Genomic DNA, 15379 nt, shown 5'->3' with positions numbered 1-15379 from the left:
GAAAACTATAAAACACTGAAGAAAGAAATTGAAGATGACACAAAGAGATGGAAAGATAGTCCATGCTCATGGATTGGGAGAATAAATGTTGTTAAAATGTCCATACTACCCAAAGGAAATCTACAGATTCAGTGAAATCCCTATCAAAATAACAACAGTATTTTTCACAAAACTAAAACAAATAGTTCTAAAATTTGTATGGAACCACAGAAGACTCTGAAGAGCCAAAACAATCTTGAAAAAGAAGAAAACTGGAGGTATCACAATCCCACATTTCAAGATATACTATAAAGCTGCCGTAATCAGAAGAGTATGGCACTGGCACAAAAACAGACACAGATCAATAGAACAAACTAGACTGCCCAGAAATAAACCCATGATTATATGGTCAATTAATCTTCAACAAAGTAGGCAAGAATGTGCAATGGGGAAAAGACAGTTGCTTTAATAAATGGTGCTGGGAAAGCTGGACAATCATATCCAAAAGAATAAAATTAGACCACTTTCTTATACCATATAGAAAAATAAACTCAAAGTGGATGAAGGACTTAAATATGAGACCTGATATCATAAAAATTTTAGAAGAGAGCACAGGCAGTAATCTCTCTGACATCGGCAGTAGCAACATTTTCTGGATATGTTTCCCCAGGCAAGGGAAACAAAAGCAAAAATAAACTATTGGGACTACATCAAAATAAAAACCTTCTGAACAGCAAAGGAAACAATAAGCAAAACTAAAAGTTAATCCACTGAACTGGAGAAGATTTTTACAAGTGAGATATATTTTAAAAAAATTTAATGTTTATTTATATTTGAGAAGGGGAGAGAGAGAGAGAGAGAGAGAGAGAGAGCGAGCAAGAAGGGGAGGGACACAGAGAGAGGGAAACAGAATCCAAAGCAGGATCCAGGCTCTGAGCTGTCAGCACAGAGCCTGATGTGAGGCTTGAACCCACAAACCATAAGGTCATGACCTGAGCTGAATTTGGACGCTTAACTGACTGAGCCATCCAGGCACCCCTACAAATGAAGTATCTAATAAAGAGTTAATACACAAAATACATAAAGAATGTATACAACTCAACACTAATAAAACAAGTAATCCAATTAAAAAATAGGCAGAAGACATGAACAGGCATTTCTGCAAAGAAGGCATACAGATGGCCAACAGACACATGAAAAGAGGTTCCACATCACTCATCATCAGGGAAATACAAATCAAAACCATAATGAGATATCACCTCACACGTGTCAGAATGGCTAGAATCAAAAATACAAGAAACAAGTGTTGGGGAGGATGCGGAGAAAAAGGAACCCTCTTGCAGTGTTGGTGGGAATGCAAATGGTGGAGCCATTGTGGAAAACAGCATGGAGGTTCATCAAAAAATTAAAAATAGAATTATCATATGACCCAGTAATTCCGCTACTGGGTATTTATCCAAAGAATATGAAAACACTAATTAACAAAGATATACGCACCTCTATGTCTACTGTAGCATTATTTACAATAGCCAAATTATGAAAGGAGTCAAACTATCCATAAAATGATGAATGGATAAAGAAGATGAGGTATGTGTATACACACACACACACACACACACACACACATACACACACACGGGACTATTACTCAGCCATAAAAATGAGTGAAATCTTGTCATTGGCAGCAACATGAATGGAACTAGAGGGTACAATGTTAAGTGAAATAAGCCAGTCAGAGAAAGACAAATACCATATGATTTTACTCATATGTGGAACTCAAGAAACAAAACAAATGAACAACAACAACAAAAAAAAAAACCAGAGACAAACAAAAAAGCAGACCCTTAACTATAGAGAACAAACTGATGGTTACAAGAGGGAAGGTATGTGGGGAATGAGTGAACCAGTGAAGGGGATTAAGAGCACACTTATCGTGATGAGCACTGAGTATACATTGTACACTTGAAACTAATGTGACGCTGTATTAATTATACTGTTAATTATACTGGAATTAAAAAAAAGTATAGAGGCAAAGTATTTGTTAATGGATCAACATAGAATCCTGTACAATATCTAGCTTACAAACAAAATAATTTATATATGAGTTTATGAGTTTGTTTTATTTTAATTTAGTGTCTTAGAAGGCTGAGAGATAAGGAAGCATTTCACTCATACCCATCTTGACCAAGTTATTACTACCAGTTATATTCCAATATAAGTTTATGTTCATTTCAATAATTCAATGACTACATGTTCCCCCGTATTACCCCAAATTTACTAATAATCTCATAGTTTCATACTTCCAACTTAAAATAACTTTGGCAGAACTAAACTTTTGATAGAAATTCAAAACATATACCCCTAAGTCATAACTGCACAAAAGGTACAGATTAAAACTACTTAAATGATATACATAAATCTTTTTATGACAAATTATCACTTTGTTCACTGAATTGGAATTTGCTCTTATCAAATATTACTTCATGTAAGTGGGCCTTTGGCTGGATGCCAGAAACATTTTTGTTATAGGGAGATATTTATTGTAGTGGTATTCACTAATAAATTTGATTTGAAATATCTATTTTATATGTGCGATAAACCACAGACCTGAGCGAGGGCAAGAATCCACTAAATGTGACTGGGACCTAAGGATGAAATTTGGAGTGACAGAGGTCTAACAGAAACTGGAAAAAAAAATCACAAACCTGAAACTAATATTACACTATATAAGTGAAATTAGTCAGAGAAAGATAAAAATCATATGACTTCACTCATATAAGGACTTTAAGAGACAAAACAGATGAACATAAGGGAAGGGAAACAAAAATAATATAAAAACAGGGAGGGGGACGAAGCATAAGAGACTCATAAATATGGAGAATAAACAGAGGGTTACTGGAGGGGTTGTGGGAGGGGGGATGGGCTAAATGGGTAAGAGGCACTAAGGAATCTACTCCTGAAATCATTATTGCACTATATGCTAACTAATTTGGATGTAAATTTAAAAAAAGAAAAAAAATATTACACTGTATGCTAACTGGAATTTAAATAAAAATTAAAACAAACAACAACAACAACAAAAAGAAAGGCTTTTGAAATGAGGCTACTAATCAAATAATAACCAAATGTTCAATGTTTCAAAGCTGTAAATTGTATAAACATTGAGATATTTAAAAATGTTCTGCTCTTTGAGGATGCATACTTAGGCAGAAGAGATGTTTGTTGGCATTTCTGAGTTATATGCCTGAATTGAGTCATAAATTAAGTCTACCCTATGAGGGACAAAGAAGGCTTAATTTAGATAAACATTATGTAAAGGTCTTTCAATTGCCGGCTTTTGATGACATGATAGATATTCTAGGACCTCTCTCCTCAAATCACAAGGTCTTGGAGCCCAGCTCAATTTCTTTTACCACGCCGGACTCGAATCCCCTTCTTTGCTGGAAAGTTTCCATTTGGCCTTCCAGATTTCCTTTCTACTCTGTCTGTGCAGGAAGTCTGACCTGGATGGGAAGGGGCGCCATATGCTCTGGTTTTCCTGGGATAATCCCGGCTTACAAGGGCATCCTGGTCAGTTTAGCATTTGTCTCAGAATGTTCCTTTTAAAAAACAAACAAACTAGACTTTATTTTTCAGGACAGTTTTATGTTCACAACAAAACTGAGTGGAAGGTACAAAGATTGCAACTATACCCGTTGCCCTTACACATGCACAGCCTCCTCCATTATCGACAGCCTCCTCCATTATCGACAGCCTCCACAGAGTGGTACGTTTGTTGTATTTATTATTTGGTTGGCACATCCTGATCACTCAAAGTCCATAGCTCGCATGAGAGTTCACTCTTGGTGTTGTAAATTCTATGGATTTGGACAAAAATATATGACATGCATCTACCATTATAGAATCATACAGAATGGTTTTGTTGCTCTTAAAGTCCTCTGCGCTCTGACTATTCATCTCACCCTGCCCCCAACCCCTGGTGACCACTGATCTTTTTACTGTCTCCAGAGTATCACATAGATGGAACCATAGAGCACGAGGCCCTTCCTGGTTGTTTTAACTCAGTAATTTACATTTAAGTTTCCTCCATGGCCTTTTCATGGCTTGACAGTTCACTTCTTCTTAGTGAATAATATTCCATTGTCTGAATATACCAGTTTATGTATCCATTTACCTACTGAAGGACATCTTGGATGCTTCCGGGGTTTGGCAGTTAACTATGAAAAATGTTCCAATAAGCATTTGGTTGCAGGTTTTTGTGTGGACACAAGTTTCCACTCCTTTGGAGTTTACAACTTTACCACTAAAGAGTGTAATTGCTAGATTGTATGGTAAGATAATACTTGGTTTTGGAGTGTTATTTTAATGATATAAAATTATGAATAGTGTATTAATATGGGTCAGGGCCTGTTTTTCTTTCTGGCTTCTATAATCTTGTCTAGTAATGTGTGATATGCATGTGCAGAGAACAAAGTTCTCACTTTGATATATGGTTACATCTGAAAGATGACTAGTGATAAAAAAACCTTTCTTCCTGGCCCTTTCCAGATGTCATCGAACAAGCACCTGCTTGTTTCAAGAACAGCACGCAGGTTGCTCGCTGGTTTAACAAAGTGCACTCGGACACACGTGGCTAGGGACAGCTCAATCCTGACTTCAGGTAATGATGGAACTGTCTGACTGCTGCCCTACTGGTCACTTGATGTACCAGTCAGTTGTTGTCTGGTGCCTGCTATGGTCTGCAGGACATACAGAGCCTGATGGGGGAAGAGGGAAACATGGGTTAGGTATATGCGAAATATGCACACATGAAATATGTGGGGAAACGGAGTTGGAGCAGTCCTGCCATAAAGTGTATATAGTAGTCGGGGCATTCCTGTTACAGCGGTCTCATCATTTAACGTAGGGTCTAAACATCTGCAATAGTTACGTAATTATTGAGTAACATTTTTTGCAGTAATTATAATTAATTTAAACAACTCCTTTTACTCTCAAAAGTGTGCTAGTTCGGATGGTAACTTATATGGAAACATTTTGTATGGATTCCATCAATAGGGTCTCATGCCTCATAGCTTCCAGGTAGGTTAGGCCTATGGGGACACCCAGTAGTGACTGTAAGGGTGTGATATCGTGATTTGTAAAAAGAAATATATATTTGATCTTCCACCTTGTTCCTGGCACAGAGCTTCTACAACCCCTGTAACTTCCTAAATTGTAACAGTGATGAAGGTGTCTTTTTTATGTTAATGAGGTGACTATGGTACCTAAGAATGGAGGCTGATTGCCAGTGGAGCCAGGCAAATAATTAGAGGGTTGGCACTTTCACCCCACCCACCAACCTCCTGGGCTGGGAGAAGGGCTGAAGATTGAATTCAATCACCAATGGCCATGATTTAATCAATTGTGCCTATGCGCTGAAGTCTCCATAAAGCCCCAATGGATGGGGTGCAGAGAGCTTCTAGGTTGGTGGACGTGTGCAGATTTAGGCAGAGTTGTGCACTAGAGAGGGCATGGAAGTTCTGCACTCTTTCCCCATGCCTTGCCTTACACATCTCTTCCATCTGGATATCCCTGAGATACATCCTTATATAATAAACCAGTAGTCTAGTAAGTAAAATGTTCGGCAGAGTTCTATGAGCTACTCTAACGAACTAATTGAACCTAGGCGGTGGGTCATTGGAACTTCCGATCTATAGCTATCGGTCTGAAGCACAGGCAATAACCTGGGCTTGCAACTAGCATCTGAACTGGGGAGGGAAAGGGCAGTCTTGAGTGACTGAATCCTTAACATGTGGGATGTGCCTTCTGGTACATAGTGTCAGAATTCAGTTAAATTGTAAGACACCCAGCTGGTGTCCACAGAATTGTGTGGGCAGATAGAAGTTGAGGAGAATGGAAAGAAGGTTGAGAAAAGGAAAAGTCAGAGAGAGAAGCTGTAGTCAAGAAACAGGTTATAACAGTAATCAGAAGGGTCAGCATTTTGTGAATACCTGGATGAAATGAGGGCAAAATGCCCCAATGACACAGGGAATAGGCAATGCCTATTGAGAGGTAACACTTACTCAGTGCTCGCTCTATTCCAGGCATTTTTCTAAGCACCAGCAATAATAACTAATATAATATTAATAACTACCCTATGAAGGGACTACTGTCATTATTCCATTTTATATAAGAGTCAATCACATAAGAGACAAGGTAACTTACTGCCCAAGGTCTCAACTTTCGCAAATGGTCAAGCCAGTAATTGAACGCAGGATTTTAACACAGATTAAGTCTATGTTCTTAACCCCTACTCTATGTAACTTCTCTGGACTGAGATATTACTTTTTCTGTAAACACCTGCTACCATAGATAGCAAGAGAAATAAAATAGATGAGAAACCGAAAATATTGGTATTGTTTTTAATTACTGGGAAATAAAAACTGGAATGTGAGTGTAAAGGAGTAATTGAACATTCATCACATTGGAGATGCCGACTGGGTGGATGCGATGGATTTTAAAGGAGCAGGGGACACTAACACAAAGTGAAACACGAAACCCTGGCACTTTTTGCCTTTTCTACATGTCAGTCCTGGGCTGGTTGCCCCTTCCCTGCCCCCCCGCCCCATTTTTCCCAAGCAGACATTACTGGCTAAGAGTACACTCACTGGAGTAAAAAAAGTCACTTACTTTTTATGACCACACTCGAAATGTTTATACACTTTCATGAGACAAATTGAATGCTCTGCAGTTTAACCTCATGTGATGCTTCCAAAGAAACACAATGGAGTGAGGTTCACTCCAAAGCAAGGAGCAATTTAAATGGAGCTGGCTTTTGCAGACCTGGGGTTTTTCCATCAATCATCAGTGATGGTAAAGTGCTGATTTATACTTATAATGGTGCTACCTTTCATCAAGGTCAAAAGTAATTGGTTTAGTGGCTGTTTCATTTACGAGAGTGTTTATGTTACAGGCACATTGACAAAATAAAAAACATTCTTCCAAAGTGAAAGTAATGCAGGAAGCATATGATGGACACCTGACCCTAAAGAGTAATCTTGTATGATAAATGGGGTTCCATTCCCCCCCCCCATTGGCAAACACTATCCGGTTACGGTCTGCATCCCCAGCTTATTCCCCTCAGCATCTTCTCTAGGCTGTTGCTTAATTCTGAGACTAGATAATTAGGGCTGACAAAAAGCTGGTTTGGGTTTTAAACAATCAAATTGGCACTATATCAAATGATTTCTAGTTCTAAATATCAGCAAGATGCTACTTTATTATCTTAAACTGTATCCTAATCACATCTGGGATATATGGCCTCCTTGTGATTTCTGCTATCCATGAAATGGGTTAAAAATGTACCCTATCTTTGCTTTGAGAAACCAGGCTCCTCTGGGGGTAGCTCTTAACTTTTGTATTGGGTGCAACTTTGTCCAATGATCTACTTTTTTTTGGTTAACAAAAGAAAATATTGGGTAGTATGTTTTAAAATAAAATATATGAAAACCATGTCATATATATCCTATTGAAGGATTACAATATAGCAGGATCCTAAACTCACAGAAGTAATATCAATCCAGTAACTTAAAATGCAAAATCTTGTAGTAGGAAAGAATCATACATTTTTTTGAATAGTCAGGTTTATTCATCTATGTGCTTAACAGAGAAATAGTCAATAAAGGAATTAGACACTATAAAGAGATTCCCAAGTAAGATACCTAAGCAGTTCCATACATTTTAGCAACAAATAGAATGTTCCATCTGTAATGAGGCTCTTTCCCCTTTTCAATTAATCACTGTCTTTTCTGTAGGAGGTTACCGTTACATAAGCCCTGCATCAGGGGGATAATTCATCTAGCTTTCAGGAAATTTCCTTCGTTTTTGATAAGAAACAAACATAAAAATTGGCTTTTAAAAGTGGCTGTAGGGGCACCTGGGTGGCTCAGTCAGTTAGCGTCCAACTTTGGCTGAGGTCGTGATCTCACAGCTAGTGAGTTTGAACCCCACATCATCATCGGGCTCTGTGCTGATGGCTCAGAGCCTGGAGGCTGCCTTGAATTCTTTTTCCCTCTCTCTCTGCCCCTCCCCTACTCATGCTCTGTCTCTGTCTCTCAAAAATAAACAAGCATTACAAAAAAAAGTGGCTGTTATTTGTAGGCTCTCTAAATAATGATTCGCACCAAATCCACATGGTCCAGATGAAAGAGGTGACTTATATAAGAATTCAGTAAATGTGCTATATTCTCTGGTAAGCCTAGTTTTAATTCCCACAGCCCTTTTCTTTAGTATTTGGGTCAAAATTCCATTAACAAAGGGCATTTTCCCACATATTCCCCACTTTGGGAGACTTGAATACTAGAACATTAAAGATTTATTGAGCTGGCCTGACAAATGTTTCGATTCAAATGCATTTTTTCCACTGGGATTTTGAACATGTGTTTTTTTTTCAAGAACTATAGTAAATTTCTTTACACTGAACAAAATTCTGAATATAAATCAAATTGCTTTTATTAAATCCCTTAATTTATTAATCAAAACATTAAAGATATTATCTACTGGATATTTTAACGGATATCCACAGCTGCTGAATACGTTCAATCATTCTGGTTTTTAAAGCAATATGTTAGTTGCTAAAATTAACGAATAATAGTCTTAATTGTTGTGGTTAATGTTTGGAAGCTTTTTGCTCTACTTAAAGGGCAAGCACCTTGAGGGCAAGTACTACAGTATTTTTACAGTATAAGAGTATACCCCCTATAAAACTTTTTTACTATGTTTCTTACTTTTTTGTCTATTTATACCACCTTTAAAACTTTCTTTTTTTTAAAAAAAATTTTTTTTCAACGTTTATTTACTTTTGGGACAGAGAGAGACAGATCATGAACGGGGGAGGGGCAGAGAGAGAGGGAGACACAGAATCGGAAACAGGCTCCAGGCTCTGAGCCATCAGCCCAGAGCCCGACATGGGGCTCGAACTCACGGACCGCGAGATCGTGACCTGGCTGAAGTCGGACACTTAACCGACTGCGCCACCCAGGCGCCCCACCACCTTTAAAACTTTCTAACGTTCATGAACTGTTAACATTGAATTGATATTATTAACTTGAATTTCATATAGAAGTGGACATTTTAACATACAATTAAACCCCAAAGAATTTACAGTGGGTATCTAGGGACCTCAGATATTGTCCTATAGCTTTAAGAAGGTTAAACACTTTAGGGGCTCCTGGGTGGCTCAGTCAGTTAAGCTTCGGAATGCCCATTTCAGCTCAGGTCATGATCTCACCTTTTGTGGGACTGAGTCCCCTGCTGGGTTCTGCACTGATAGCACAGAGCATCTTGGGATTCTCTCCCTACTTCTGTCTCTGCCCCTCTCTCCTCCCCTGCTCTAGTGTAAGCACACTCTCTCTGTCAAAACAAACTTTAATTTTTTCTGATTTTTTTTTTATTTTTGAGAGACAGTGCAAGCAGGGGAGGGGCAGAAAAAGAGGTAGACAGAGGATATGAAGCGGGCTCTGTGCTGACAGCAGCGAGCCTGATGCAGGGTTCAAATTCATGAATAGCGATATCATGACCTGAGCCGAAGTCCAATGCTCAACCGACTGAGCCAAGCAAGCACCCAATAAGCTCTTTAAAAAAAAACGTTAAACACTTTAGATCATAGTTTTCTTACTTTTAAAGTTTTAGCTTATCTTTAAAGTTCCAAATTTTAAATAATTCTTAATTTGTGCTGAAGTATCTGAGTTTCTCTTGGAAATGTCTGTTAGTAAAATACTTAGACTGAAACCGATGAGTTCTAGGAGGTAATATTTCTTTACTGCATAGAGATGGCATTACCCATAGAGTTTGTAATGGTTTTGATATATGTCCACAAATTCTTTGACACTCCTCCCTTTAAAAGGTAGAGCCTCATTTCCCTCCCTGAGTATGGCTGAAATAACACTGTGTGACTTCCGACACTGTGTCATAAAATGTGTTGCAGCTTCTTCCTTGCTCTCTCTTTTGGATGGTTTGCACTGGGATAAGCTAGCTCCCATGTCATAAGGACACTCAAGTTGCCCTACATGTTGACATGGCAAGGAATGGAGGCCTCCTGCCACCGGTCAGGGGAGTCTTATCAGAAACACATTCTTCAGTCCCAGGCACACCTTAAGATATCTTAAGTGCAACCTCATGAGATGCTAAGCTAGAACCAACTAAGCTGCTCCTGAATTTCTGACAAATGGGTGTGAGATTATAAATGTTCATTGTTATTTTACTTTGCCAACTTTGTGGGTAATTTTTTAGGCAGCGATAAATGGCACACTTACCAATACATTTAAATGAAGAACTTTTGTAAACATCAACAGAACTCCAAGTAAACTAAAATTCATCTTATTTCCTAGGGAACTAGGTCTTTAAAGTCTCCTTTATTTTTTAAAAAAATTTTTTTTAACGTTTATTTATTTTTGAGACAGAGAGAGACAGAGCATGAATGGGGGAGGGTCAGAGAGAGGGAGACACAGAATCCGAAACAGGCTCCAAGCCCTGAGCTGTCAGCACAGAGCCCGACGCGGGGCTCAAACTCACGGACCACGAGATCATGACCTGAGCCGAAGTCGGCCGCTTAACCGACTGAGCCACCCAGGTGCCCCTAAAGTCTCCTTTAAAAGACTGTTTCATGTTTGGGGCGCCTGGGTGGCTGAGTCGGTTAAGCGTCCGACTTCAGCTCAGGTCATGATCTCACAGTTGGTGAGTTCGAGCCCCACATCAGGCTCTGCACTAACAGCTCGGAACCTGGAGCCTTGCTTCGGATTCTGTGTTTCCCTCTCTCTCTGACCCTCCCCTGCTCATGCTCTGTCTCTCACTTTCTCAAAATAAATAAATAAATAAATAAAAAATAAAATAAAATAAATAAAAAGACTATTTCATGTTTAAAGATATTAATATACTCTTAATATAAAAAAAATCACAAAATTCCCCTGCTACAATTAAATAGCCTTTCCTTTGGTGGCAGACCTAATGGAAATGAGTAGAAAGCTGGCCTCTCTTCTTCATTATTATTCTGCCTTCAACCTTTGCAGTTAACCTTTCTGCTTGGCTTGATGGTCATCATGCCTTAATTTGTGTTTATTTAGCTCCCCTGTATATTTTAAGTCAAATCAGGAGCCACGTATAGCATAATAAAAATTAATTTCTCCTCCTAAGGAAGTTAAGATTTTCAACAAAGAATGATGTGAGCATACAGTTAGGCATATGGTATTCATATCATACTGATATACATAGAGATAAGGTAATGCAACAGAAGGAATAACTCATCGTAATTGACTATAATATATAGTGTCTTATTTAAATCCCACAGTAATACTGAGGCCTAAAATAAGCATTTCACTAGTTGGTGGTATTATTTCTTTTAAAAATAAATATTTTTTTCTGATTATAGATGTATCTGAGAGACTTTGATAATACAGAAAGATACTCTCGTGCAGTGTTAGTGTAAATCATGTGGCAAGCTGGCTTAAGGATTATGTGAGATGGTTCATGTATCTCAATGCATTTAATTCTGTGGCTTCATTAGAATCTACCAGGAGGTGCCACCGAGCACAAGAGGGCCACGTCTGCTATTCGAGAACAATGGATACAGAGTCTGGCATGTGAGATTAATTTTTTAAATCACATATTAGAGAGAGGCTGGCCATGTTGAAAAGTTTTGTTGTTTTTGCCGTTGTAGTGTTGCCTTTTAGAGCACCGTGTTGTTGCAGGCCTTTCTCAAATGTGCAAACAAGGGGACTCTCCAGAAACACCACAGAAAGCCACCTGAAGATTTTTTAGTCACTCATATTATTAAGGAACATGTAGCAGACACGTCTCTAGGGAAATTCCTTAAAAATAATTTTAAAATAAGCTCTAACTTTATCAATAGGATCTAGCTTTCCTTTTTTTTCCCTTTCTGTGTTAATCTGAGTCAGCTCTTGGCTTCGAAACCAAATTCAAACCATGGACTTTTACTTATGAAATGAAAATTGGAAGATTTTTTTCAGATTAAATCTTATTGCATATCAAGCTGTTTTACTAAACTTGAAAATTTGGGATTTAAACCAACCAAAATGCAATTACAGTTGTGTTTTACTTGCTAAATCTCAGAGGTGTTATGTTTGTATGTGTAATGTGTGTGTGTGTGTGTGCGTGTGTGTGTAAGGGAACTGTCAGAGTATCAAATAGTCTTTTGGTAATAATTTGGTGATGCTGTGTAAATATTATTTACCAAAAAATCACTTGGATTCAAGTGACTGATCTATTTAAACATCATATACTAAAAACTGTTCTGAATTTCTTGAAATTACACAGCACACAGATGAACTACATAGAAAACAGACAACAAAAGTACTGAGAGTGAGGATCATAACAGAAATTTTTTTTAGGATCCTGTAACTTCTGACAATTATTTTATAAAACTGGGGAAAAAAAAACAAAAAAGAAACCTCAGAAGCTGGTTAGTCTTGGGTTTTTGCTTGTAGAGTTTGTTCAGAGCCCTGAAAGCCTGGAGAGAAGCAGGAGTGAGGTTAATGAACTTGGCTTTCAGACCAGAGCCCGTCCCTCGAGGAGACCGTTGGGTTATTTCACATAAGGCAGGGAGGGATAATGTGATACATAGGAATTTTTTTTCTTGCATCCAATAGTCATACTAAATTGCACAATACTTTATAGCACTTCTCAAACACTTAAACATGTTCTGGGACAATAATTTCATACACACACAAAGAAAATCTCAGAAGGCCATAAATGCTGCTCTGCTACATAACAGAAGGCTGATGAGTGGGTGGTTTCTGAGGCCTGATCATAAGGTAGAGACATAAATGAAGCAGGCTGTCACTGAACAATTCTCAGTAAATAATTGGTCTTTCATGTGAAGACAAACAGCTGCTGGAACTCTTTGGAAAATGCTATAGAAATTTAAGAATTCATAGAGAAAGAACTTTTGGCATTATCACAGACGAAGGTCAGAAATGAATATTCTCTGGGAAAAGCAAACACGAAGAGAAAAGACTGTCGTCTTGTATCATGTTTTAAAACACGCAGTGGTTTATATTTATTCCAATTTAAAGTTAAAAAATGACTCTACCACTTAAGACTCAATATTGCAAGGTAATGAGGAAGATATTAAAAATTATGAAGTATAATTCCTAGTCTTGGTGAACTTGAGATTTAAGAGAGAGAAAAACTGCACTAATGATTCAAGAAGCTGAGAGGTGATGTTTTTAGTAATGATTTAAGAAACTGAGAGGGTCCAGCTTTTTACTTAAGGAAGGCTTGCTTACACTTAGACCATAAGTCTACAAGTATCAGTTGACTTCCACTTAAGTGTTCAAGATGTGGTATAGAACATCCAAAGGCTCACAAAAATGTACACGTAAATGTATACGAATATCATGCCATTCGTAATTCAAAAGCCATCAAGGCCAGCTTATTAAGTTGGACAAGTCATATTGGCTCCCAATATCTTTCCTCCACTAAGTCCACTAAAAGAGCCTACCAAATCAGCTATGTTTAAGGAATAAAAAGATAAAACTGGGACTTCCAGGCATTCCCACATCAGAGTAGTTAGATCAGGGGTTCTCAAACCTGACTGTGCATCAGAATCACCTGGTGGGCCCTGCTCCCAGAGTTTTCAGATTCACTAGGTCAGGAGGTTTAGGGTGGGGCTCCAGAGTTTCTATTTCCTCTACGCTGCCCTGGGGACCATACTTTGAGAACTGCTGAGCTAGAAGAATATACTGGTTTTGTTCTAGTTCTGAAAATAGAATCAGTGGCTGGAGTCTGGTGAGTGACAGAAAGGATGGCACTAGGTGGTGTCCAGGTTATACAACAGTTTGTCTTTATGGTAAGCACTCGCATCTAAACGTGGGGATGTAGGTAGATGAGTGATGATGTGACCCACTTTGCAGTTTTCAGAGCTCACCCTGGCTGCTAAGAGGAGAATGCATGGGGAAAGAAGAGGACCCACGATGGCACTAACAGGGAAGGGATAACAGTTCAGGAAAGACCAATGACTGCCTCTTGAGCTGCAGTGAACATGGGATTGAATGAAGATGGGGGAAGCGGTCAGACCTAACTTATATTATGGAGGGGAAATCATTAGGGGTCACTTGGCAAAAGATTGATTGTGGGAGTTCGAGAGAGAGAGAGCTGCCAAAGTTGTCTCCTGTCCTAAGAACCTGGGCGGATGGAATACTGCAGAAAGAGAAAGCTGAAGGGGGCTAGGGCTAGGTGGTAGCAGGAGCCAATTTTGGTTTTGGACAAACTTAACCAGACACTTAAATTTTTTTTTAAGTTTATTTATTTTGAGAAAGGCGGTGTCGGGGTGGGGGGAAGAGAGAGTACAGGAGGAGCAGAGAGAGTACAGGAGGAGCAGAGAGAGAAGGAGAGAGAGAGAATTCCAAGCAGGCTTTGCACTGTCAGCGCAGAGCCCGATGTGGAGCTTGAACTCTCAAACTGTGAGATCATGACTGGAGCTGAAATCAAGAGTCAGATGCTTAGCTTACTGAGCCACCCAGGTGCCCCTCAACCAGGCACTTTTAAACTGTTGGATCAGAAGAGAGGTCTGAGCTAGTATAAATTTTCTGGGACCTCAAGCTAGGGAGGTGAGGCCCCATGATGTGAGAGTACGTCATGGGAAGTGACTAGGCCTGGGACTGGATGCTGGTCTCTAGGGGCTGAGTCAAGAAGAAGCCAGCAGAGCACTGGCCAGAACCAGTCAGAGGAGAGAGAAACCAGAAGGCTTTGACATCACACAGTCTGAAAGAAGAGATTTCTGAACTGAGAGGTGCATTCTGGAAGTGGGAGGGACACCGTAAGATGAGAATGAAAATGTGATCATTTGGTGTAGCAGCACAGAAGTCAAGGAAGTTGCTGGAAAAGTCAGTAAGGGTAGATGTGGAAACCGGACTGGAGCGTGTTGAAGAGCAAGGGCAGGTAAGGAAGCCAAGACATTTGTTAACAGTGGTCCAAACATGGATTCATCCAATTCCATTTTAAACAGATACTATGCAAGAGGTACCTTGGCCCTGGGGAAAAGGTGAAGACTAAGGTTCCACCTTGGAGTGTCTCATTACAGTCTAGATGGGGAGACACGCAGGTAAACATCTCCTTTCTTCCCTCTCCTAGACTTTCCTAAAGCAAGTATTACTTCCTGGAGGTTTGACGATCTGCTAGTCTTGCAGAGATTCCCAATTTTTTCATATCAAGACATGAATAAAAAATTATAATACTGGTACAGATCATTGGGTTAACTAGAAGGGCTCATCAAAGCTAGGTCTGTATCCTGGAAAAACTCATCCCTGTCTGTGGGTCCAGCCTGCAGGATAAACAGAATCCCAGTCCTCCCCAGACTGGTCTAAACCTGTCATCACCTCAACCTAGGTGTGGTCAGTTCTATTCA

General features: G+C 39.1%; 1 protein-coding gene across 14 annotated transcripts in view; it reads right to left on the bottom strand.

Annotated features, from left to right (window-relative positions):
* The window catches only part of DLC1 (DLC1 Rho GTPase activating protein), a 484735-nt gene that overhangs the window by 220075 nt on the left and 249281 nt on the right, over positions 1 to 15379 (bottom strand). Inside the window, exon 6 of one of the 14 annotated variants that reach the window (XM_045055305.1) lies at positions 3041 to 3836. The exons of the other annotated variants lie outside the window; for them this stretch is intronic. Coding sequence (XP_044911240.1) covers positions 3816 to 3836 — 21 coding nt within the window. The 3' untranslated portion in view covers positions 3041 to 3815. Of the gene's footprint in view, positions 1 to 3040; positions 3837 to 15379 lie in introns of those variants that run through there. 14 annotated transcript variants of the gene reach the window in all.

This window comes from Felis catus, chromosome B1, assembly GCF_018350175.1.
Source record: "Felis catus isolate Fca126 chromosome B1, F.catus_Fca126_mat1.0, whole genome shotgun sequence".
NCBI lineage: Eukaryota > Metazoa > Chordata > Mammalia > Carnivora > Felidae > Felis > Felis catus.
Note: the sequence above shows the minus strand (reverse complement) of the source record. Positions and strands in the feature narration are given on the sequence as shown.